The sequence below is a fragment of the Fomitopsis serialis genome, assembly GCF_022376445.1.
Source record: "Fomitopsis serialis strain Sig1Antser10 chromosome Unknown B0H18scaffold_129, whole genome shotgun sequence".
Lineage (NCBI taxonomy): Eukaryota > Fungi > Basidiomycota > Agaricomycetes > Polyporales > Fomitopsidaceae > Fomitopsis > Fomitopsis serialis.
In genome coordinates, this window is record NW_025955089.1 from 32,249 (window position 1) to 55,729 (window position 23,481).

A 23,481-nucleotide genomic window follows, 5' to 3' on the forward strand; every position below is an offset into this window, starting at 1 on the left:
CTGCCGCACTACGTTTCATTGGCTGTGATGCGCTGGGGCCAGAATCGGGGATATCAACTGCATTCAGCTCGACAGCTTCAACAGGTTCAGAGGCGGCCGCACGCGCTGCAGACATCTCCTGTTGCATACGCACAGCTTCATCCGCTTCACCTGCACGTCGATGACCCAGAGAGTTGAGGTGCGTCTTTTCAGATCCACGTTTCATCCACGTATTGCGTTGCAGAGGGTCGTGCAACATACAAACTTGGCAACGAATCTTCTTTCCATCTTCAGATACCGTGAAACCTCCATCACAAAGTAAGCCCAAATTTATTCCTAAGTTCAATTGGACAATCCTTACAGCTCGCAATTCACATTACTGAGTGGAACTTGACCGTTACTAACGGTCCACCCGGAGTGCATTTGGCCCGTTTGTAACGGTAGGCCCGGGCTCGGCCGGAGCAGGTAACCTGCCGTATACAGAGGTCCGGCCGGGCTGCACGTCTCGGGCTTCTAGCGGTCCGGCCGAGTACCGACCGACCCGTATCAAACGATTGGCCCGGAGCCGGTTCCACTATGAACCCTGAATTCCAACGTGGCGGCCGGACATTCAGCGCGCGGCGAGTGGACGGCGCGGCCGGGGGCGTCCGGCCGCAGCAGGGTATCCACTTTGAGCATTGATTCTCAACGTGGCGGCCGGGAATTCAGCATGTTCTCAATGGACGGTGCGGCCGGAGCGAGTGGGGTGATCATGGGTGGGGGCTCCGGTCGGAGCTTAGGGACGACACCCATGAGTTAGACGGTGCGGTCGCTCACCAGCAGGCATGGTGTCCAACGGTCCGGCCGGTGTTGTCAATCCAGATGTGCGGGGCTACAGCCTCCATATATAATACACCATTCCCAACGGTCCGGCCGGTGGCGGTCCACCAGGGATTCAGGGATGGTCCCATGTGTGGATGAGGGTACCGCCCTTGGGCCGTGGATTCGAACGGTCCGGCCGGCGAGTGCGACTTAGGTATCGCCTCATACATGGATGAAGGTACCAACCTCGGGCCGTGGATTCTGACGGTCCGGCCGGCGAATGCGACTTCGGTATCGCCTCAGTGATGGATGAAGGTACCGCCTCGGCTCTCTATGGATGAGGGTACCGACCTCGGGCCGTGGATTCTGACGGTCCGGCCGGCGAGTGCGACTCAGGTATTGTCACAACTATGGGTGAAGGTACCGACCTCGGGCCGTGGATTCTAACGGTCCGGCCGGCGAGTGCGACTTAGGTATTGCCTCATACATGGATGAAGGTACCAACCTCGGGCCGTGGATTCTGACGGTCCGGCCGGCGAATGCGACTTCGGTATCGCCTCAGTGATGGATGAAGGTACCGCCTCGGCTCTCTATGGATGAGGGTACCGACCTCGGGCCGTGGATTCTAACGGTCCGGCCGGCGAGTGCGACTTAGGTATTGCCTCATACATGGATGAAGGTACCAACCTCGGGCCGTGGATTCTGACGGTCCGGCCGGCGAGTGCGACTCAGGTATTGTCACAACTATGGGTGAAGGTACCGACCTCGGGCCGTGGATTCTAACGGTCCGGCCGGCGAGTGCAACTCAGGTAGGTACGGCCGGTTACTTTTTGCAGCCGAGGTATGTGATGCATTGAACAACGGCGGTCGTACAGAGCATTACAAATCTGTCTACCGTGAACCACTCGCCTCGCGATACCATTCCTTCACCCATGCTACTGCCGCCCTGTTTTGGTTGTTTGCGCGCTGCAGTGCCAACAACGAATCGATGTGTGCCATCACCGCGGCACGCTCGGCGGCCAACTCCAGCACTCGTGACGACATTGCGCCGGTCAGACCGCCATCTGACACAAAGAAATGGATGTCAGCGTGTCTATGTATGAGCAAATGAAATGAGTACGTACGGGTTTCCGGAGCCGGATTGAACGCATTCGTCGCAGTCGGAGCGAAGGTGAAAAATGCATCGTCTTGCTCATGGTGTGGAGCAAGGGTGCTGGTAATGTTGGCAGGGACCATCCTGTCAGGCTCGGCGGGCAACTCACGGGACTTTCCTTTGTCCTTGCGGGTGCCTTCTTCCTCACCTGTGCTGGGGCTAACGCCTCCAAGCACATTGCTCCCCGACCCCGGGGATGCCGCAACCCCGTCCAAGGGCTGATGTCACGCCTCCAAGGCGGTGGCACCCAACCAAGTTCGCCGAACTTCGGGCCCACCGGTGCGCTTTTCTGATACCCTGAAAATTCGGGGAAGGCCGGCACCCGGAGGGCCTTACCATCAGCGTGTCGGCCGCTCGAGGTGCTCCTGTTGTCCGGTCGGCCATCCGTGATCTCGATGTCGGAGTCGTTGCTGGCGTGCGTCAGTGGTGCGGGCGTGTATCCGGTGATCACGACGTCGGAGTCGCAGCTTGCGGCCCTTGCGCCACGCCCAGCCGGTTCGTCAGCTTGTATCTTCTGAGCGTCGGCCGGCTCGTCCGTTCCCCTGCTCGGCGGGCCCGGCGGAAGGGACCCCTCATGATCGTCGGTGGCGGTCTACCGGCAGTGAGTTTCTGGCTGCTCCGAGTGAGTGCCGGGACTTACCTCATCAGCGATTTCCATCGGGATGTTGAATAGCTTCCGGCTGTGCGCACGGCCATCCACCTTGGCGGGCACACGCTCTTGCGGCGACTACACCGAGCACAATGTGAGTATCTGCTTTGTCGGGCAACGGTGGGTATGACACACCTCACTACGTGCAACGGAGCTCCCGGCCCGCGATGCTAGTGTTGTTGCCAACATCTTCGCGACAAGCGGATCCATGTCCTGCTGGCAGGAAATCAGCGAAAATCATTGTGAACAGACCATTGAACTTACCGGTATCTCATCCTCCGTTGGGATGCCGAACAAGCTTCCTCCCCTTCTCACCGTCGCCAGCGCCGACTCGACAGGCACCTATGCGCATGTTGGTGAGTACATGCACACCGTCAACCTTCAACCGAGACTCACCTTCTCGTCGGTACCAACGTCCGAATCAACTTCCATCGGGATTCCAAATAGGCGTGGAGCCACCGACGCCGAGCGAGCACGCTCTGGACCTGCAATAAGCTAGCAGCAGCTTCCGTCAGTATGAGGCTGAACTGCTCGGCGAGAATACACGTACCACGGCCATCTCCACATCCTCTTCCTTTGGAATGTTGAAGAACTTGCCCGGGGCGATTGGTTCCCCACTGCCACCGGCATCTGTCCTCGGTCCGTGAACATTCCGGCCGGATGCTGCGTGGGTGGCAATTGGCTGGTAGGTAGCGGAGGTTAGTATTGCTCAATTACTCGGCATGAGTCCACATACCAGAATCGCATCTGCAGGTTCTTCCTTCGGAATATTGAAAAGTCGGCCGGGCTCTTCCTTGGGAATGTTGAAGAGTCGGCCGGGCTCGTCCTTCGGAATGCTGAATAGTCGGCCGGGGACAGCCTGCCCGCCACTGTGACCGGCACCCGTATTAGCTCCGTGAACATTGGGACCCGGCGCAGGGTGAATCGGCTACCGAGGATGCGTCAACTGGAGCGTGATGAGCAGATCGCGGCGGTACGTACCTCATCATCAAGCCCGATTGGGCTTCTCGATGCTTGGCGGGCGTTCCGGCCGCCACGCGATCCCTGCCGACGAGTTGACACGTCACGGCCGCCGGTTTTCTTGCGAGAGGCTGGAAGAAGGGTTATGAGTGGTAGGCCCCGGCGATTGGGCCGGGGACATACCTTGCTTGGCCATTGTTGATACGATGGGTTGAGGATACGCAAGTGGTCAGGAGGAAGAGGTGTGGCGAGCGATCACCAAGTTGATCGCCCATTAGCGCTCCCGCGGCATCACCGGAGTCACGTGCGCCGTGTGGCTGCAGTGTGGCTGCTAAGTTCGTGATCGCCGGCGCTCTTCTTCCTTTGTCTCCGCGTTCACCATCGCGTTCTCGCATCCCGGCTCCTCTCCGCTGCACCTCCACACTTGCTTCGGCCCCTGCTCGATTTTGCTTGCCATGTCTGCCGCGTCTACCACCCCCGCCACGTCAGCAACCGCGCCGGCTCCTGCCGGCCTAAGAATGCCTCGCCCCCACCTCAATCATTTCCTGGAAATCACGAACGCCAAGCTGCTGAAGATGATGGGGAATGGTTTGGTGAGGCAGGAGGATGAGGCGGCGCTGGCAGAGGAGATTGTGAGTACCCAGGGCTTCATGTAAGCTCGTCCAGGAATCTAACCATTCACCTGTAGCTTGGAGAGTTCATTGAATGTGTGGTAAGTACGCACATATATCGCTCTTTCGGTCCCTGACGTTTGTGGTAGTACGGGGCGGTCCATGCAGTTGTGAGCGGTCGGACGGCGGGCGAGCCTCCCGAGCAGCGGCCGATGGTGCCGCTGTTCCTGCTCTCAGCGATTCTCGAGCTGGACCACTCGCCGAGGGAAGGCCTCAAACTGTCCCGCATCCGTCCGGACGATCCACGGGTCCTCACCTCGGCGTGGCGCAATCCTCGTGCGCCGTCTGGCCTCCCTGAACGCCCTCGCTCGCCGACCCCCGTTCCCGGCCCGTCTCGTCAGCCTTCGACGACGGTGCGCTTCCAGGACTTAGCGGCGGATTCCGACGGTGAGGAGGAGGTCCCGGTGAAGGAGGACGGGATGGATGTCGACGAGGTCGAGAAGACCCCACCTCGCAAGACTAGAAGACCGCGTCGAGCAAGAAGACGCCGGGCCCTGGACGGACCGAATCGGCGGGTACCAAGCGCAAGCGGGCGCCGACTCCTACTCGCAAATCGAAGGGCAAACAGCGCGCGCAATCACCCGAGGATGAGCAAGGCGACAACGAGCGGGCGGCTGGACATCAGGACGAGGAGACCGAGCAGGAGATGGACGAGGAGGAACACCCGAAGAAAAAGCGGGCGAAAGGTACGTCGTGTTCACCTTGCCTTGTTGGATTCTAACCGTCATCTATACCAGGCTCAAAGCCACCGAAGGGCATCCTCGTGAAGAAGACAGAGGAGGTCCACGGCGAGCGGGCCAAGTTCGAGATGGAGTACGTGCCTGGGAAGGTTCGACAGTTCGTCCACCGGCGTGAGAAGGTATGTTTGGTACAAGGTCTCGGTCTCATCGTGACTCACATCTTACACAGCCGGACCCATGCACCCAATGCAAGGGGTTCCCTTGCTATATTTCAACACCGGAGGGCTACGAATTCAAGAAGGACGGCACCATGAAGGACCCACCGCCGGCATGCGACTATTGCAACGTCAAGAAGGTGAAGTGCGAGCCCATCGACACCGAGGGCACGTTTAAGCCCAAGAAGTCCCGCGGGCGTAAGGGCTCGAAGAGACGTTCCTCGGCCGGCTCTGGCACAGAGTCCGAGGGCACCGACGAGCCGCAAAGCGAGGCGGAAGCTCCGCCCACGACTGACGACGAGCTCGACCGGGCTGACACTGCCTCGGTCACGTCTCACGGCAGCCGGCGCAGCTCTCGACGGGCGGGTACACCTTCTCGGCGACCGACAACCATCGCCAAGAAGGCTGGCAAGAAGGCGCAGAAGGCGGTCAAACAATCGCCGGCCGTTACGCCGGCGCCTCAGGAGAACGCGGAGGCTGGGCCCAGCTCTGAGGTCCAGCAGAAGCCCGTGCGTACGAGGAAGACGAAGGGTCCTGTCCGGGACGTCGCCGACATTCGTAAGTGCATGTACGTCTCATTCTCGTATTGTGTGCTGATGATGCAGGTCGCATCTATCCCATTTTAGTCGCTGACAGGAAGCGTGAGTTGTGGAGTTCGGGGGCCCGATCGATGTCCTCCAGGAGGACGACCTGAATCCAACACTCGCGGCGCTGCGCATCCGCGAGCTCCAATCGAATGTCCGGGACCTCCGGGAGCGGCTTGAGTCGATGGAGGCCAGGGACCGTGCTATGCGAGCACGTCAGGAAATTCTCGGTAAGTTCTCAATGTGTTTTGAAAATCTAATGCTGATGCTTTCCAACAGCCCGGGCAATCCTCGACAGCGAGAATGTGGACTACCGCGAGCTCATCAAGGAGATGCTGGAAGAGCATGAGCCGGCCGACCAGATGTTCGTCGGCGCGGTTCCTCAATATCCCGGAGGTGCGGACCCGGGCCCCGCGTATGAATCGGACGACTCGTCCACTGAGTCGCATGGTGACCTCGGCGAGTCCCCACCCGGTGCGCAAGACGTGCCGGAGCCTCGCGACGAGGTGACTGACCCTGTAGAGGTCGCCGGTCCCGCATCCCCAGCCCCTCCGCCGCCGAATGACACTGTGGCCGGAGGTCCCGAGGTCCCTGCTGGGCACGACGAGGTGACCGGCTCCGCCGCTGGGCCCATGTCCCCAGCCCCTCCACCCCCGAAGTCACCGTGGGCGGGGGATCTGACATTCCTCCTGGGCAAGGCGAGGTGACCGGCTCCGCCGCTGGGCCCGTGTCCCCAGCCCCTCCGCCCCCGAATGTCAGCATGGCCGGCGGTCCGGAGGTGCCTGCTGGGCAAGACAAGGTGACCGGGTCTGCCGGGACTGCCCGATCAGAGCCGGCGGCGCAGCGACCCCATTCCTGCTGGGAACACGCACGCGACCCCCCCGGCTGTTCTGGAAGGTATCCGAGCGAACTTGGCAAGGTTCGTCCCGCGCCCACTTTTCCCACTCCGTCGGTCTCAGCTCCGGCCCTCAACAGCACCCAAGCCAGCGTGCCGTCGTCATCCCCGAGGAGAATCACCCGGCGAACGAGAATGCGATGGATGTTGACGAGGGGAATGCGCCGGGCCAAGCAAAGTAAGGGTCCGAGTTCGTGTAGGCTGCACTAATGTAATTACCACTCTGTACAATGTATCGCTTCCGCTGCACACTTACAATGAAATGACACATGAACTTGGAATGTCGGATGTGTACACTTAACAGGAAGTTTCTCCCCCGCCGAGTGCTTGTAAGAACTGCCGGGCCGAGAGTATCGCATTTTGCCCGGGCCGAGACATCAAGTCGATATGTCGGTCCATGACCCACACCTCAGAAAGTCCAAGATTACATTGTGCCACTGTGTAATTCACAGTCCATCTGCTGCTCAACCATCATGTTGACCTCAGCGTGGTGTGTTACATTGTGACCGCCGAAGGTTTGCATCGTGCTCGGCCCGAGGGTTCGGCGAAATCGTCGGGCCGAGAGTTTGTCAAAAGTCTCGGCCCGAGTGACCGCCGGGCGGTGCTTGTCATTTTGGCTGCACTGTTGAATACATGGTAGCTTTAGCGTGGTTTGTTTACATTGTGACCACCGAGAGTTTGCATCGCGCTCGGCCCGAGAGTTCGGTGAAATCGTCGGGCCGAGAGTTTGTGAAAAGTCTCGGCCCGAGTGACCGCCGGCCGGTGCCTGTCATGTTGGCTGCACTGTGAGATACACGGAACGTCGTAATGTGATTTCGTGAATGCGTCGGTGGTAAAACAATGCGTGTACAGACTGTCTACTTCTTCCCCCGAGAGCCACGCTTAACCGGAGCCTTGCTGCCTGAGGGCTTGGATGACCGGCCGGCGGCCCAGGCTCGGTGCGGGGCTTCTTCGTCCGCTTCCCAGTCCCGAGCTCTTCGTCATCGACCGCAGCGGAGGGCCGCTTGGAACCAGTGGCGGATCCTGCCTCCCAGCGAGCCCGAATCTTCTTGCAACGCTTGACGAGGTCCGCGGCAACTGCAGCATCCAAGTGGGAATCGAGCACATACTGCGGGACTCCGTGGTTCAAGCTCGGGGCGACGTCCTTGCTCTCGATGTCGTGGATCAGCATACCCACAGCCAGTGTTACCAGCAGACCATCATCGCGCGCCATGACATTCTCGCCGAGGGACGATTCCATCGTTGTGAGCCATCGGCGGAACTGTGTCAGTTCCTTCTTGTCGTTGTGGATGGAGGAGGGGCACGTTGCTCGGCGGTACGACCAGCTGGCCCACTCCCACTTGGTTGTCGAGTGCCAAGTCCCGGGTCAGGCTGGTACGATTGAGTGAGCATGCTTTTCGGAGGGAGTACAGGACGTTACTCACAAGCTTCAGAGCAGCCTTCACCATCTTGCCAATCTCGTCGTCGCCACAGAGAACCTGCAAGAACTTGCGCCGGGCATCCACATCCGAGGCGACCTTCGCCGGACTGCCCTTCTGAATGCGTGGGCCGGGCTTGCTACCGCTCGGCTCGGCGCCGGCGGTGTTCTTCTTCGGCGGGCCTGCTTGTGATGTCAGCAAGTTGTCCCTCTGTAGAAATGAGATGACGGACCGGCAGCTGGCGAATCAGCTTCCTCGTTATCCTCGGCGTCGCTGTCACTCTTGGTTGACTGCTTTGGGCGGGCCGTGGTAGACTTCTTCGCCGTGGCTGGCTTCGGTGCTTTTGCGGGGGCCGGAGCTTGCACCGGGACATCGCCCTCTTCACCGGCGTCTTCGTCGTTACCCTCGGCCACGGTGTCTGCACAATAGTATAAGGATGTTAGCTTTGCGTACACGAGTCGCCCGTTGTGATGAGACTAACCACGGTTCTTCTTGGACACACGACCGCCAGACTTTGGCTTGGCCGACTGCCCGGCCGACCCTGTGCTAACCACCGGCTGGTCACCGGCGGCCTGGTTGCGTGATGCGCCGGCCGACTGTGTGGATCTCGTGCTATCCTTCCCCTTGCTGGTCTTCCCTGCCCCGCCCCCTGCACTCTTTCCACCCACCGACTGTCCACCTTTCTTCTGAGCCCCCTTAGATGGACCTCCTCCTCGGCCTTCCTTCGTCTTCGTCTGCATCGGGACAGCCTCCTCGTCGTCCTCGTCACTGGAGGCAGCGATCACCGCCCGGCCCTTGCCCTTGCTCGGTCGGGCCACCACGACCTCCTCGGGGGCGTGATCAGAGTCCTCGTCATGGCTCTCCTCGTCACTGGAGGCACCATCGAGGTCCTTTGCGGGTTCGAACAACGACCCATGGCCCACAGCATCAGAGTCCACACTCGAGGCCTCCTGGTCGTCTGAGGAGTCCACCGGCGTGTCTGACTTGGCTCGGCGAGAGGCACGTCGGGCGGCCGGGGAAGCACGGCGGCGTCTCGGCTTAGGTTGGGGCTTCCGCTTAGGCTCGGGCGCCGGAGATGGTGAGCTCACCCTTTCCTCCTCGTCCTCGACCTCCACGATCTGTTTCGCCGCGTTCCTCCAAGCCTTGAAGCGGAGCACAGGTTCTCCGTCGTCGGCATCCTGCCTCACACGCCAGTGACGAAGGACCGCATCGAGGTCCCCAGCGCGGATCTTGTTCGGGTCGCTGAGAACAACGCCGGCCGGCAGATAGCCGTCCTCGAAGAACTCCTCCGACTTTTCCGACAGGGACTGCCACGGCACCCTGATGTTCTCGCGCCGGGTGTAATGAGCTATTGTATTCTCCGAGGTGAGTGGCCGGCCATAGGGAATTGGACTCATTGCGCTCACCGTATGTCATGCGGACAAACGTACTCAGGAACATACGCTTGTGATCGGTCTTTTTGAAGCACTCGTGATCGGCCGGCGGCAGGATGGGATACCCGTCATCGTCGAACTTCCACTCGATGCGGTCGATCAGTTTCGATGGGACGATACTCTCCTCGCCTTCAAACCCGTTGGCGTCTGAGCGAATACGTTGAGCACCAGCACGTAGCATATGCTGGGCACACTCACTGAATGCGTCCTCGGCGTACTTCTTCCACATCTCGTACGTGTTGCCCCGCCGGAAATCTTTGAAGACCTGGATAAAATTTGGTGGCTCGGTGCCTGGTCCGCTGCGAGGATACGCATTGTTATAGTCCCATCTAGTCCTCGTCATCTTTCTACATGTCCAATGCGTCTGGACACTACACGTACTGCATGTTCCCCGTCTGTCCGTCCTCTCTCAAGTACGCCCCGAGCACAAACACCCTCACCCCACACTTCCTCCACATCAGCTGAACGAACTCGGACACCATCCCGTTGCCGTGCCTAGCGAGGTGCTTGTACTGGTACTCCCTCGGCCACACGGTGGCGTTGTACTCGGCGGCGGTCTTCCGGTACTTCGCCTCGTCGAGGGGGCGAATTCCGTCGCAGAGCTCCTTCAGCGCAGTCTGGTAGATGGACGGATACAGCTTTGTGTCCTTCTCCCTCCCGTTCCCATGCTTCTTTATCAGCTCTTCCAGCTCCTGCTCATGAGCTTGGGCACAGACCGTGCGCCATGAGAGGTCCTTGCCGAGCTTGATGAGGTCCTTCCTCACCGGCTCCTTATCCTCCGTGTCGGTCTCGTGGTTAGCGAACCACTGCCCAACTTCCTGCAGAAAATGAGTATGAATACACTGCAGGTAGAGCGGTACCTACCTCTCGCATTACATTGTCAAGGGGGTACCCCCTGATCTTCCCTAGCTTGTCAACGGCCTCGGCGACAATCTCCCCTCGCTGCTCGCCATCCTCCGGAAGCTTCCGCCATTCCTCCAGGCGGAGATTGAGGACGTCGAGGTCGCGTTTCTGCCAGTAGGACCTTCCCATTGTGGCAAGGGACGAGGAACGTTGCAAGGAAGAGTGGGCTTTGCGGAGGAGGCACAAGTGGAGGCTTGAGGAAGAGATGTGTTTCGGCGCCAGTCACCCAAACGAACACCGACGTTTATGACCAGTCACCAAATAGTCTACGATTTTGTACCGGGGCTTTGCCCTTTCTCTGCATCATTTATGTTAGTATAGATATATCTACATTCATTGTGTCGGTCGTCACTGTACATTAATGCTTTTTTGGCCGCAAACATCTTGAGGCAGACCACCGGCCGGACCGTTAGAAACCCGGCCGGTCATCGCTCGGACCATTTGGTCCCAAGTCGAAACTCAAAACCGCTCAGTGACAGCAATGTGACACCACGGGGCAGCGCAACTACGACCAGCCGCCGCTGAGTGGAAGCCCGCAGCCCGGGGCACCCGTTCCGAGGGCTCGGCGCCCGGCCGGATCGTTGTAACGAAGCAACCGACCACGGGTGGCACGTTCTGGAATAGAACCGGGGCGGCTTCTCCGCTCCACTCGTAGGGGCCAAGCGGCCGGCGACACAGACATCCCATATGACCCGAGTCACTTTCATCAATTCGGTGACTGGAATGTGCCCCAACCACGACACCAGGGTGGCCAAGCAATGCCTGGGCGTGAGCACGTGACTCGGATCAACGGCCGGGACGATCGAAACCTGTGATTGCCGGCCGCATCAATTGCTACGGAGCCAAAGGTGGTTCTCCCGGACCGTTGTCTGATGTCGGGTGTTGTGCTTCGTTCACTAGAGGCAAATCTGCGACCGGTAACACATATTCCATCAGCCGTTCCGGCCGGATCACCGAGGACCCATCGCCGCAAACAGACAGCCGGGTGCGGGTGACGGGCAGTGGTGTGACAGTTGCACCGATGGGGGTCCAATGAATCTCATTGGTTTTTCCCCCCTGTCCACCGATATTCTCGCATCATCCGGGTGCTCCGGCCGGCCCGTTACAAACGGCCGACCTCCTTGAAGCCTTGCTTTCCAGGCTGGACGATGGCTCGACTGCCGAGGGCAAGCTCCCCTACTGTGGTGGAGGTTGCCATACAGAGGACGAGAACCAAGCGGGGAGTTAAGTCCCGCATCGTTCCCGTAAAAACGAATGTATTGCAAACACCACCGCCGACTCCTCAGCGGCGCTCGCAGCCATCCACGAGGCAGTCAAGCTGGATGAGACAGGAGCAGGATGACGAGCCTCCTAACAATATATTCCTCGATCTTTTACCAGCGCGAAGGGGCTCCCCAGGTACGATAGTTAGATCAGCACAAGCAATGTCGGTGATGACATTATTCATTAGACTCAACCCCAAATGCTACGGGAGTGGATCCCTCTGCAAATACATACCTCAGGTCTGTCTATGGCCAGTCAAAGCCCCCAACGACCGGCCGAGAAGGCACCTTCGAGTGCGCAAGCTGCAGTAGCGGAGGCGGCGTGTGGAAGTGTTCATCGTGCATCGGTTCGCCATTTACTGTCACACTTGCTGTCTCACCCAGCACCGCCGAACACCATTCCACCGAGTGGAGCAGTGGAGGATTGAGGGCTACTGGGCCCCTGCCTGGTTGAAGGATGTCGGGCTGTGCATCAATTTGGGTCACCGAGGTGCACCTTGCCCGGTCCCTGAGCCCTTCGCCGACGTCGATGATGACGATGAGAACGGCCGGCCGAGGAAGAAGAAAACGACCCGGAGGCTGCTCAGGACGATCCTTTGCGACATGCCGACCCTCCACCAAGACCACCGGCGTCCATGATGACCATCGTCGACACGACCGGCATACACTTTCTGCCGGTGAGATGGTGTGGATGCGCCGGCGCGGCCAGTCATACCTCTCAGCTCCTTGACTGTGGCCTGTATCCGGCCAGTCAACGTGCCGCTCGAACGTGCTTCACATTCACCGTGCTCGATGACTTCCTGCTCGACAACCTTGAGTGCAAGACGACGGCGATGAACTACTACCGGCGTCTTCGCCGAGTCACTGATCCTGTGTTCCCCCATGAGGTGCCGGTAAGTGTGCGGTTCTCTGTAAGAGGTGCGAGGACATGGCTCACGAGTGACAAGGACCGATATTTGGAGCTCCTCAGAGTGAGTCGGGAGTGGACCCTGCTGCAAGCCAAGAAGGAGCATGGGTACGGGCCGGCCTGGCGTGGGGTTCCGGGAGACGGTGACCTTGCGAATTTCTGTGCTGCATGCCCGCAGCCCGGTGTAAATATCCCACACGAGTGGCAGGCCGACGACCGAGAGTAAGTTGATGCGTGCACGTACTCTGCGAAAGCTGACAGCGCCGGCAGCTATTTGTACGCCCGAACGTACGTCATGGACGGAAACTTCCACGCTGAGCAGATGCGGATGCGGAATCCAGGGAACGATGTTCCTCTTATGCCGGGAAAGATGTTTATGGTCAACCCCGGGCCTTACGAGGACCACCTGCTGGTGGCGAAAGAAGTCAAGATGGTGAGCTTTACCACTCGGGCAATAACGCTCGGCCCGGTGTTGACGAGCGGACAGCCCTCCACCTGCCACGATCATAAAGCGGTATCGCAGGCAAACGCCGACAGACACAAGCTGGCAGTCACCGGCATAGGTGCAACATCGTGTGCCAGACACGGCTGCTTCGTGCCTCATTCGGTGGTGAACTTTCAGAAAGGGGAGCGCCAAATGAACATGGATTACTCCCTATCAAATGCCCTCGGGTATCAATCCAAGGGCCTCACCCACGTCTACCTATGTTATGACATCATTTGCCAGTACCATGTGTATCTCGACAAACGGTTTGCGGGTAACCCCCATCTTCAATGCCCAGCGGTCTGGTGCTGTACAAGTGCATCGGCCTCTTCCACGTACACGGCCATCAGGCAGTGTGCGAGGTCCGACACTCGCTGACCTTCACAAAGGGCGCCGGCGAGGTCGACGGCGAAATCATCGAAACACAGTGGTCGACGACAAATCGTATCTCTGGCAGCACCCGGACGATGTCGACGTCCACCGGCAGGAAACACTCGACCGGCACATGAATGACTGGAACTGGAAGAAAATGATTACCATGGGTACGTCGCCGGGGCTTCCACTGCCACATCCTCATCATCTGAACAACCGGTAGTGGCATCCCTAAGGAGGAAGATAAAGGCGAACCGGCCCCTGCTCGCCGAGATGAAACAGGACCTCTCGGCGAAGGAGTCAGGATTGAACGCCGAGACTCTGCAGAGCTGGAAGCGCGAATTGAACATCGCTCAACGCCGGCGCCTCACCAATGTAAAGCGATGGACAAATACCTTGTGAAGAAACCAATTGTGAGTGCATGCGATAGACCCGGGCGCACGGTGACATAACTCCCTGAACATTGCAGTGCCCACTCAGACAGACCTCCTGGTACAGCTCACCGAGGCCGAAGGAAACGGTGGCCGGATTGTCGGGACTGCCGAGTGGATCGCCGAGGGCCTCAAGCTTGAGGAGCTACAGTATGTCTTGTATGCCGCAGTACGAGGTCATGCTAATGCACCAACAGACTTACCATCCGAAGAGACGTCAAGCAGCAAGGCGAAAAGATCACCAAGCCTCAGCAACTGAAGCTCGCTCAACGTCGGAAGGCCCTGGAGACACGAATCCGACGGTTTCACCGGCAAGCCAACGCAATCAGCCACCGGGCAGACTGGGGTGTTGATGAATCCGAGGCAGATGATGAGGAATGGGAGGATGAAGGCCCGGTCGTCGCCCGGGAGCCACACGGCCCATGGAGTATGTTCACCAGCCGGCCGAAGCTTCCGCACAGCGAGAACATGGCCGAGCAGACCCCGCTCGGGCTCCCATCCAACTTATCTCCTGTCGTGTTTGATGATGAGAGTCTGAAACGTCTGGCCGAGCAGGAACTCACCCTTCGGCGTGGGCAAGCCAATGATGCGCTCCACCAGCTCCGCCTCCTTCTGGGCCACAAGTCTTTTCAGTTTCGTACCAGCATTCGGCATGGCAAGTCCAACACCAAGCGCACCCGAGCATTCACCACAATGAACAAGCTCGACCGGGCCGTCTCTATTCATGCGTCAATCTACCGGAGGTGCAGAGCTGCCATGGTGGTCCTCGGTCTCTCAGAGGAGGAGCAACTCAAGTATCAGCGTCTCAGTAAAGAGGACCTCAATGTCACCACCGCCATCGCCGAACCAAACAAGCCCGGCCAGAGGCACAAATCGACGTCATGGATCTGGAATATCGATGTCGGAGGAGATCTCGACAGGAATGATACACTCTCAATCAGTGAGCAGTACACTCCATGCGTGTCCGCCATATGTCTCACCGGTATTATAGTTCACCGGATTCACTGGTTCCACGCACGCTCCAAAGTTGATCGCCTGGAAGAAGAGGCCGGCATCTTACGCCGGGAACTTGATTCGGTGGGGAGGTATTTCTCTCACCACGCCGAGATGTGGAGAGACCGGGCTATCCAGCACCCAGGCGATGATTATGCAGGGTTCGCTCCGTACTGCCGGAAGCGTGCCGCGATGTACGACCGTTTATACCGAGATGCTCAGCAGACGTATAGGGATGTTTATGCTGACCCGAACATTTTTACGTAGTGAGACCCGGCAGTTTATGTTAACGAATATATTGAACTTTGGCTGAATTCAGGACTGTATGTTGCGACCATGGCCTGCCGAGCAGAACGTTAAAGCTTCCGGCCGACCATGGTGCTGAAGGGTTGCCTGCAAGACAACACCGAGTACATACACCGAGGAGACTTAGTAAGCTACCCCAAGACGCCCGACCCTGGCCAATCATGTCTCAATGGCATTAACCACAACGCATACTCTCGCCCTCCTCGTCCCTTCATGTGCGAAACCACTCCGCCCGAGCACACCGCCGAACCCTCGGGCCGAGCGAAGCACCGAACCCTCGGGCCGAGCAAACGGCCGAAACCCCGGGCCGAGCAAACGGCCGAAGTCTCGGGCCGAGCAAACGGCCGAAGTCTCGGGCCGAGCAAACGGCCGAAGTCTCGGGCCGAGCAAACGACCGAAGTCCCGGCCGAGAGAGAGCATCCTTTTGCCGGGCGGATAGACAAGCGGGTCCCTGTGCCCAATTATGGTGTTGGTGGCGATGAAAACACCTCATTTCGTATAGAGGGACTGTCAGCGCTGACTGAGTTAGAGGGATTGTCAGCGCTGATCAACTCAGACATAACCTGAGAGTTGTGCTCAGTCTCTGGGTGTTAGAAAAGTTACCCAATATATAAGTTTCAGTTGTGAGAAGTAGGCAGCAAAGCATAATGAATTACAAAAGAGAGCAAATGACAAAACATCAACTCAGGTATCAATCAAATTGTCCCGGATCTCCACCCAATCAATGAGCATCATGAGGAATGCCAGCCGGCCGTCCATCTCCGGCATCTCCACACTTTCTCGGCTGTTCTCGTGGGTCACTGACATGACCACATGCCCGAAGAAATACCGGCTGATAGTGTATGCATTTGGACGGAAGGGCACTACCTCGGCGTGGCTGCAACATTTAGTCAGTAAAAACAGATAGGATGAACCGTGGGATTTGCTCACGCGGTTGAAAATGCAAACACCATCAACTCTCCCCTCAGCCAGGGATATGGTCCAGAGCGGGGATGCTATTGTGTATCAGCCAAGGGAGATTGTCTCGGCCGGCCGATGACTTACCATATCCAGGGCCATGCTGAGTGAACAGTACTTTTGGTGGTGGATGATGTGCAAGAGGCACTGTCCACCACTAATGCGCCACAGTGACACACAACCCTGGGAAGATCCCCGTGTCGGCAAACACTCGGCACGTGTGTTGTGACACTTAACCTTATGCGGAACCGCCGGTGGTGCCTCAGCACGTGCGAGCCACACCGGGCATGTGATGGGTGTGTGGCTTGTTGAAGATAACGATCGTATCATTTGCTCTTAACCTTCATTGCCGAAGCGCACCGAGCACCACAACACCCCGCTACCTTTCAATCACTGCTGCACTATGCGTTCCACCCTCGGCCCTCTTCTCAACAGTACCGCAAAGGACCTTCTCGGCAAGTTCGCCCGGCAGGAGTTGCGCCCGACGGAGCCGACGGAGAATGGAGAATTACCATACATAGCAATGATCCATTATACGGTGCGATCAATCCATACTTACGTGTCTGCACCATAGTAACCACTGATGCACTAGTCGCTGGCGGCCATGATGCTCGGCTTCGAGCGGCTGATGAAGCCCGATGTGGCCGAGGAACTGGGTCTCGGGGAAGTGATGGACAAGTACTGCACGATCATGCTGCCGGAGGGTAAGACCCAGGAGGAGGTCCTGGTGGACATGATCCTCGGCTTCCGAGCGGCGGATGTCGCTCAACCGCCGCAGCCGGAGACATCCTCGCTGCACGCCGAGCACTCTGGTGAACCAGGTAACTGACCAATTCTCTCCGGCCTTTCCGGATATTCATGCCACGACAGAGGGGCAGGTCGGTGCCTGGATGGAAGATCCGCCTCAAGTCCGGGATCAAATCGAAGATGCGCTCGATGACATCACGACCGAGCAGGCCAAAATCCAAGAGATGGTCGCCGAGCAATTGAAGGCCGCCCAACAGCAACTCCAGCATCTTGATGGCCGGCTGCATGTGGAGAAGCTCCGGGTAGGTTTTACACAGCACATTCACATTACATGGGACTTATACAATAAAAACTAGGACGAAGTGAGAGCTCACACCGACCGCATCCACCTCCCTGTGCTCCCAAAAATACCCGAGCCAGGTGTGATCTCACCGGAGAACATGCCCCCAAACGTGCCAGTCCAAGCCCTGAATTGGTTGGACAGTCTCGGCGAATCGATGGCCGGCATGGATCTATACATCCAGGCAGAGGTGGATTACTGGCGGGCGGTGGACCGAGTGAAGGCGGCCGAGTTAGCGGTCTTGCAGCCAGGAGAAGCGCCGAGTGCCGCGGCGGGCTCTTCGCCACCCCGTCCTGTCTCAGAGTCGCATGATGGATAGTCGGGATGTCCCATTAGTGTACAGTCGTATTGGCACCGGTATTTACATCTCGTGATATGACAGGGAAGGCTTTCATGTTCTTATGTGCCCCGGCCGGCCGAATCAAACACCGGCAGAACGATTGGGCAGCAAGGCAGCTGGCTAGGCCAGACTGTCTGCTATACCTGTACAGTTATTGTGAAGATGAAACCGCCGAGCACATCAACAGTTCCATATATATTGTAAACACAGTGTAAGGTTATACAGCTACTCCGAGTCCATCCGCCAATCCGCCGGGGGAGCGTTTGTCCATGCATGTACCGCCTCACGCATATAGTAAGATAAGCACAAGCGCTCCTGGGTCGATTGCCGTACGGCATGAGGTATGCGACAGCCAGAAAATACCTCCATAGTGCCACTGTAGTATGGCATCTTCATTCCCAAAGTAGGATACTCCATATGCAAGGTCTTGTCTCCGCCGAGCGTGAGAATCATATCGTACCAGTGCTTCGCCGAGAGTACGTCTCGGTGAAGTGGACTGGCCCGGTTGGCAATCACCGATAAGGCGTTGAATGGCGTGTTCCATATCTCGGCGACGCTAGCGCGGTCCGGGTCGTTGCGCAGTGCATTGATCGACGCCACGCCACTTGCATAGAGGTCCGGATGGAGTATCTCGAGCATCGCCGAGAGGATGATATGGGGGTGCTCCATCGCCGAGAGCCACGGTCGGGCGAGCGAGGTCGGTTCCCTCAGCAGCCGCGATACCTGGGGTGGACCTGTAGTACCCTGTTGCGGATTAATACAACATATGATGATCAGTACGCCATGGATGCCCACCGTATGACCCTGCTGAAACCAGCCGGGCGAGGCAGACAAGCACGACGGCGGGAAGATTGGACATTCATCCGCATTGCGGTAGTTGTTGATATCTTGTCTCCACTTCTCGGTGGTGGTGGGGGGTAGCGGAGGAACAGCGGTTCCAGTTGACCTGCGGTGTCCCATATGAACTGCTGCTTGATTGTTAAAAACCGGTGTGATGTCTGCCTGGCGATCTCGCATACCTGGTAGTACGGTGTGATTACGCCGGGGAGATGCCACAAAAGAATCCGGCCGGCGCTATCCTCGATGGTCGCAGGCTCCTTGCACGCCTCGTACTGTACGTTCTCGGCTTCTTCATCGCTCGGTGTTGTCATCGGATAAGTCAATGCGTCCCATTCAACGCTCCCTCCAAGTGGAGTGTTAGCCAAGCTTACGATGGCGGTCAATGGAAGCTCACTTCGGTTACAATAAGCCTGAGCTAACATCTTGCCAGCATTCGTCGCCTGGCGTATCATATACACATCCAGGAAGAGACCTGGAAGTGGCTCGGGCTTCATCGCCTGGCCCTCCTGCATGCGAGACAGCCAGTGTAAATATGTCCCCTTCAGGTAGGAACGAAATTGGGTGCTGATCTGTGCGGTAGTCATGTTGGAGAGTGGGGGGGATTGGAGAAGAGTTGCGCGACAAGTTTGCACGATGTGGAGGACCTGATGGGCAACATGTGGTGACCATGTGTTTGCCTCATGTTTGTAGGCATGTGATGTTGTCAGTGCTCAAGTGACCCCGGCTAGGTGCTGGTTCATGCATGCGCCATCTCATGTGATGTCACGTTGTCTGGATGATTGCCCTTGACAATTCTGGTGCCGATTTGGCCCGCAGGATCATTGATATGAGCCCCGGCCGGACCGTAGGAAGCCTATTTTTTTCGAGGCCTCCGGCCGGTCGTGGCAGGGTCGGGGCGGTCTGGTCCGGCCGAGAGCCTTTTTTCGGCTCCGGGTCGTTGCAAGGGGTCCGGCCGGAACGCTGGGTCTGTGTCCGGCCGGACCGTAGGAAGCCTATTTTTTTCGAGGCCTCCGGCCGGGTCGTTGACAAGGGGTCCGGCCGGAACGCTGGGTCTGTGTCCGGCCGGACCGTAGGAAGCCTATTTTTTTCGAGGCCTCCGGCCGGTCGTTCGCCTGAGGTCCGGCCGGAACGTTACACCACAGCCGGCCGGACCATTCCTAACCACCACCCTACCTCCGGCCGGTTCGTTGCTGCCGGCGGCCGCTCCGAACGGTGGACCCGGAGTGCTCCGGCCGAGCCCGGGTCCACCGTTCCAAACGGGCCAAATGCACTCCGGGTGGACCGTTCGAAACGTGATTTCCCACTCATTAGGCTCTGGATGCATTCCACGTGCGCTCGACTCGTCCGCTTGCTCGCGCCCTCGTCCCTTCGCTTGCTCGCTCTCCCTCTCGTCTGCTTGCCTATCCGCCCGCATTGCTGTTCGCCCGCTTGCTGTTCGCCCGCTTGCTGCTTGCCCGCCCAGCCGCCCTCTCGCCTGCCGCCTGCTCTCTCGATCGCCTGCCTGCTCTGCCTGCTCTCTCGACCGCCCGCCTGCTCTCTCGGCTGCCCGCTCGCTCTCTCGACTGCCCGCTCGCTCTCTCGACCGCCCGCTCGCTCTCTCGTCCTAACGAACTCGTCTGCCTCCGCGACTTAAATCTATGCGAGGTGCATGTCGAGGAGCGTGCGCCTCTACCACGCGTACGTAGGATGCCCGCCCTCGCAGCAAGACGGACGGCCGTGTTGCACCTCATCTTCTCGCCTGCTTACCTACTCACCTGGTCGACCATGCGCTGCTCTTGCCCGGTCACCTGCGTGCCCTCTCGCCTGCTCATGCGCACCTTCTTGCCCGCATGTCTGCTCTGCTCGCTCGCCCACTGCCTGCGCGGACCCGCATGGAACCCTTACGCGCTGCAGTGGGTTGGTACCCGAGTGGGTCGGGTCTACCCATACGATACTTATTTTCGTAGTTGTACCATTTTGTCATTCCACAATCTAATATATCTTATCTAATGTTCTTTCTGTTATATGAGCTGTCACAACAGTGAGCGACCAAATCAATCTGTACGATCAGTACTATGCTTTGATATGTCTACTATGATGGTATATGTTACAGTATATTGGCATATGGACCTATGTTACTATCATTCTACTGTCTACTATGCTGTTCTATGTTGACCATGGTGGTACTATGACATGCTACAGATCACTACAGATTCTGCAAGCATGCTATACACAAGGGGGATTGCAATGAGCCTATACCAACTATGTCCCCTATATTGGCTGACCTAGGGATTGTGATTTTTCCTGATGTAAGCGCAAGATGCTGAACCTTCTAACATACAAGTGGCATTCTCTCATCCACTATGCCTACACAATACCGTGGTTTGGTACCCTCGATGGCGTCAATACACAACAGGTGCGAGCTTCAAACTCTCATGACGTAGGGCAGCTCATTAAGAGTCGGGAACGGCCAACTAGGGCGAGATGGAGCATCGCCGTGTGAAGCGGTTCTACACGCGCACAAATAAGAACAAGGCAGCACGACAGATCGCACGACGTCAACGCCGGGAGCAGCATCTCCAGAGGATGCTGGCTCTAGATCGCAAACGACGTGCAGAGCTGGCAGCCGCGAGAGAGGTCACTGAACCTGCACCTCCAAGTCAGCCAGGTCATCTCAACGTAGATCGCCCTAGAAATGGTACATTACATGCTCTTGACGATACAGGCACCCTACGACGGCGAGGAGCAGCTCTTGATTTATCAGAGCAGGACCCACTTCCATCTCATACGTCACCGAGAGAACGCTATCACATGTCCGACTCGGAACGGCACCATCACAACATACTCCAGTGGGTCAATACTCCGAGCCACAAGAACGATCCTGCATTCAAAGTAAGTAGTATGATTTGCTTCCCGATGGTTGCCAATATTGCACAGGACTTTATCCCCATGCTCAAGGATCACCTGCTCTCACGACTCACGGACCGGGAGTACGATGGCGACGAAGACAGCTTTGGCCTTGACGAACATGACACAATCAAGTTCGTGAACGACCGCATCTACCTTCACAAGGCCCTTCGTATCAACTACACGACGTATGACATGCGACGTGCACAGGACACCATTAATCCCCGCACCCAGTCCGACATCATGATGCTTGCACCTGCGAAGACGACGGTGATGCTAATGCGAATGCACACCCATACTGGTATGCACGTATTGGAATATTTCACGTGAATGTCAAGCACAGCGGCTTCCTATCGAAAACGAAGTCTGCCCAGCGGATGGACATACTCTGGATCCGGTGGTTTGGTCGTGATAACAGCGCTCCTGGCGGGTTTGAGACCTCGCGTCTCCATCGTGTTGGCTTCATTGACTGTGAGGCGCCGAACGCGTTCGGGTTCCTTGGCCCAAAGCAAGTCCTCCGAGCCTGCCACATCATGCCAGCCTTTGCTCATGGTCGGACTTGTGAGTACCTTCCACCGTCGATTGCGCGACAACCCGATGAAGGCGATGAAGACTATGTATACCATTACATTGGAATGTGCGTACTACTCACAAGTTCACTGTCTGCACACTGAGCAGATTGAGCAGGTTTGTTGACCGCGACATGCTCATGCGCTATCTGGGCGGTGCGATAGGCCACAAAGGCTTACCATCAAACAGAATCACTGCAACGTCGCTCCTATCTGCAGTGAACAAATATCTCTCACGAAGCAAGCAGACCCAGAGCCCCCGGTATCCTCAAGATACATTGAACTCTGTCTTGCTAGACGAACTCTGGGCGCAGGTGAGTCGTGACATCTCAACATACGGATGAACACATGAAGACATTGCCCCATATCAGCATGCAGACGAGCCACAGCAGGATGGCAACGCAGCCACAGGTGAGGCAGCCGCAGGCAATGAAGACGTTCCAGTCCCTGGAAATGAAGACGTACCAAGTGAAGACGAAGGCGAAGATGTTCCGAGTGACGAGGACGATTTCGGCTATCAATGGGATTATGCTGAGAACCTAGAAGATGCCGAGGAGGACGGAACACGCGATGAAGGGCCCGAGGGCAGAGAGGGCGAGGGCGAGGGCGAGGGCGAGGGCGAGGGCGGAGATGATGAAGAGCAGGATTTTGTTGATCCAGATGTAGCGGATGATCCCTGGGAGGACGAGGACGAGTATGCACCCCTGTAGACTCAAGGTGAGCCACAACTTGAAGTGACCGTGACATAGAAGTAGCCCAAAAAAATCTCACAATTCGTTATAGTATTCTACCCGCCGAAACGCATAGCTCCCCGCCCTTCATTCCAGACGGGAAGAGCCTCACTCAACGCTTTCTGAGGACGGTACCCGGTCCCAGTGCTCATTCACTCGGAAGTTCTCACGGGGGACCTACTACCCACACACCGTTCTCGCGCATATCTGCTCAGTCTGAAGGTTTTCCTAGGACAATTGAATGTATACAATGGGTATTGTGAATTTTCCCGCCCAGTTATACTGAGAAACGAAGGAGGATAATTGACTTTCGCTCCGGCGCGAGTCCACGCCCGGGCGCCTACCTCTCCGAGTCGCGTCGCCGTGCGACGCAGACTCAGAGTGGCCGCGTCTGCCAGCTGGCTCTATGATCTTCACAATTTCTGGCGACTGACACACAGCGGCAAGACAAGCTGCAATTAGCTGTTCATATCTGTCTGCGGTACGTATGACAAGCCTATTTCGCTGGGATGATTGAAGACAATCGTTCGTCGCTCAGAAAACCCGTTATCTGCGACTGTCTTTCGCTTTCATCCAGTGGTGAGTCAGCCCGTTCTTTTCTGTGCAGATCGGCGTCCTGCACTTTTGCTGATGGATCTCTTGCATTGCGGCTTTCAAGCTTTCCTAGTATCTGTTTTTTTTTCTTCAGAAAGCACCGTGCAGCGAAAGGAAAAGAGTGACTCGTTTTCCCTTTCCCTTTTTCCGCCCTTGCCTCTTTCTTGGGGTCATCACATTTCGCTTCTGACGAGAGTACTTGCCCGCCGTTGCTCATCGCCAGGGATAGAGCCGCTTGTAAGAAGCGAGCATCATCTCCGGAGACACGTCTTCCTGAGCCATAGGCCAAGTAATGGGCACAGACGGTCAAGTATCGCCCGAGAGGAATTTGCGGTGAGTGAGCTGTAACAAGTTGAACTTGAACGACTACACTGATTGAAC

At 57.5% G+C, this 23,481-nt stretch overlaps 7 protein-coding genes across 7 annotated transcripts; 5 read left to right on the plus strand and 2 right to left on the minus strand.

Annotated features, from left to right (window-relative positions):
- Positions 1–1,653: 1,653 nt before the first annotated feature.
- B0H18DRAFT_1107824 (uncharacterized protein) lies at positions 1,654–3,738 on the minus strand (the record flags this gene model as incomplete). Its single annotated transcript, XM_048032727.1, has 11 exons — positions 1,654–1,844; positions 1,905–2,151; positions 2,211–2,525; positions 2,574–2,660; positions 2,718–2,795; positions 2,847–2,924; positions 2,979–3,077; positions 3,133–3,264; positions 3,319–3,510; positions 3,564–3,673; positions 3,726–3,738. The coding sequence occupies 11 exons, from the start codon at positions 3,736–3,738 to the stop codon at positions 1,672–1,674; spliced, it is 1,524 nt and encodes a 507-aa protein (XP_047887347.1). The 3' UTR covers positions 1,654–1,671.
- A 161-nt stretch (positions 3,739–3,899) lies between these two features.
- On the plus strand, positions 3,900–6,769 carry B0H18DRAFT_1107825 (uncharacterized protein; the record flags this gene model as incomplete). Its single annotated transcript, XM_048032728.1, has 11 exons — positions 3,900–4,174; positions 4,231–4,254; positions 4,303–4,647; positions 4,677–4,899; positions 4,951–5,072; positions 5,123–5,666; positions 5,745–5,749; positions 5,790–5,922; positions 5,972–6,395; positions 6,537–6,611; positions 6,652–6,769. Exons 1-11 carry the CDS (start codon positions 3,998–4,000, stop codon positions 6,767–6,769), a joined length of 2,190 nt encoding a protein of 729 aa, XP_047887348.1. The 5' UTR covers positions 3,900–3,997.
- A 313-nt stretch (positions 6,770–7,082) lies between these two features.
- Positions 7,083–10,470, minus strand: B0H18DRAFT_959132 (uncharacterized protein; the record flags this gene model as incomplete). The annotated part of the gene is made up of 10 exons (XM_048042783.1): positions 7,083–7,209; positions 7,248–7,370; positions 7,442–7,926; positions 8,012–8,187; positions 8,238–8,423; positions 8,487–9,353; positions 9,436–9,585; positions 9,637–9,737; positions 9,820–10,256; positions 10,303–10,470. The coding sequence occupies 10 exons, from the start codon at positions 10,468–10,470 to the stop codon at positions 7,083–7,085; spliced, it is 2,820 nt and encodes a 939-aa protein (XP_047887349.1).
- Positions 10,471–12,241: 1,771 nt separating this feature from the next.
- B0H18DRAFT_959133 (uncharacterized protein) lies at positions 12,242–15,057 on the plus strand (the record flags this gene model as incomplete). The annotated part of the gene is made up of 9 exons (XM_048042784.1): positions 12,242–12,496; positions 12,551–12,732; positions 12,772–13,260; positions 13,293–13,356; positions 13,452–13,536; positions 13,590–13,741; positions 13,847–13,947; positions 13,995–14,737; positions 14,789–15,057. 9 exons carry the CDS (start codon positions 12,242–12,244, stop codon positions 15,055–15,057), a joined length of 2,340 nt encoding a protein of 779 aa, XP_047887350.1.
- Positions 15,058–15,820: 763 nt separating this feature from the next.
- Positions 15,821–17,459, plus strand: B0H18DRAFT_959134 (uncharacterized protein; the record flags this gene model as incomplete). The annotated part of the gene is made up of 5 exons (XM_048042785.1): positions 15,821–15,985; positions 16,409–16,591; positions 16,646–16,874; positions 16,924–17,102; positions 17,157–17,459. The coding sequence occupies 5 exons, from the start codon at positions 15,821–15,823 to the stop codon at positions 17,457–17,459; spliced, it is 1,059 nt and encodes a 352-aa protein (XP_047887351.1).
- Positions 17,460–20,631: 3,172 nt separating this feature from the next.
- On the plus strand, positions 20,632–21,853 carry B0H18DRAFT_1140113 (uncharacterized protein). Its single transcript, XM_048035630.1, has 3 exons — positions 20,632–20,967; positions 21,025–21,191; positions 21,237–21,853. The coding sequence occupies exons 1-3, from the start codon at positions 20,784–20,786 to the stop codon at positions 21,534–21,536; spliced, it is 651 nt and encodes a 216-aa protein (XP_047887352.1). The 5' UTR covers positions 20,632–20,783; the 3' UTR covers positions 21,537–21,853.
- A 56-nt stretch (positions 21,854–21,909) lies between these two features.
- Positions 21,910–22,485, plus strand: B0H18DRAFT_959135 (uncharacterized protein; the record flags this gene model as incomplete). The annotated part of the gene is made up of 3 exons (XM_048042786.1): positions 21,910–21,931; positions 21,995–22,089; positions 22,147–22,485. The coding sequence occupies 3 exons, from the start codon at positions 21,910–21,912 to the stop codon at positions 22,483–22,485; spliced, it is 456 nt and encodes a 151-aa protein (XP_047887353.1).
- Positions 22,486–23,481: the final 996 nt, after the last annotated feature.

What these genes read in the sequence shown, in the direction of transcription:
- B0H18DRAFT_1140113 (XM_048035630.1), top strand. Translation starts at nt 20,784, where the DNA reads ATGGAGCATCGCCGTGTGAAGCGGTTCTACACGCGCACAAATAAGAAC. An exon ending in TGCACCTCCAAGTCAGCCAG is followed by an intron (nt 20,968 to 21,024) that starts GTCATCTCAACG and finishes TTGACGATACAG; the next exon opens with GCACCCTACGACGGCGAGGA. An exon ending in AGAACGATCCTGCATTCAAA is followed by an intron (nt 21,192 to 21,236) that starts GTAAGTAGTATG and finishes AATATTGCACAG; the next exon opens with GACTTTATCCCCATGCTCAA.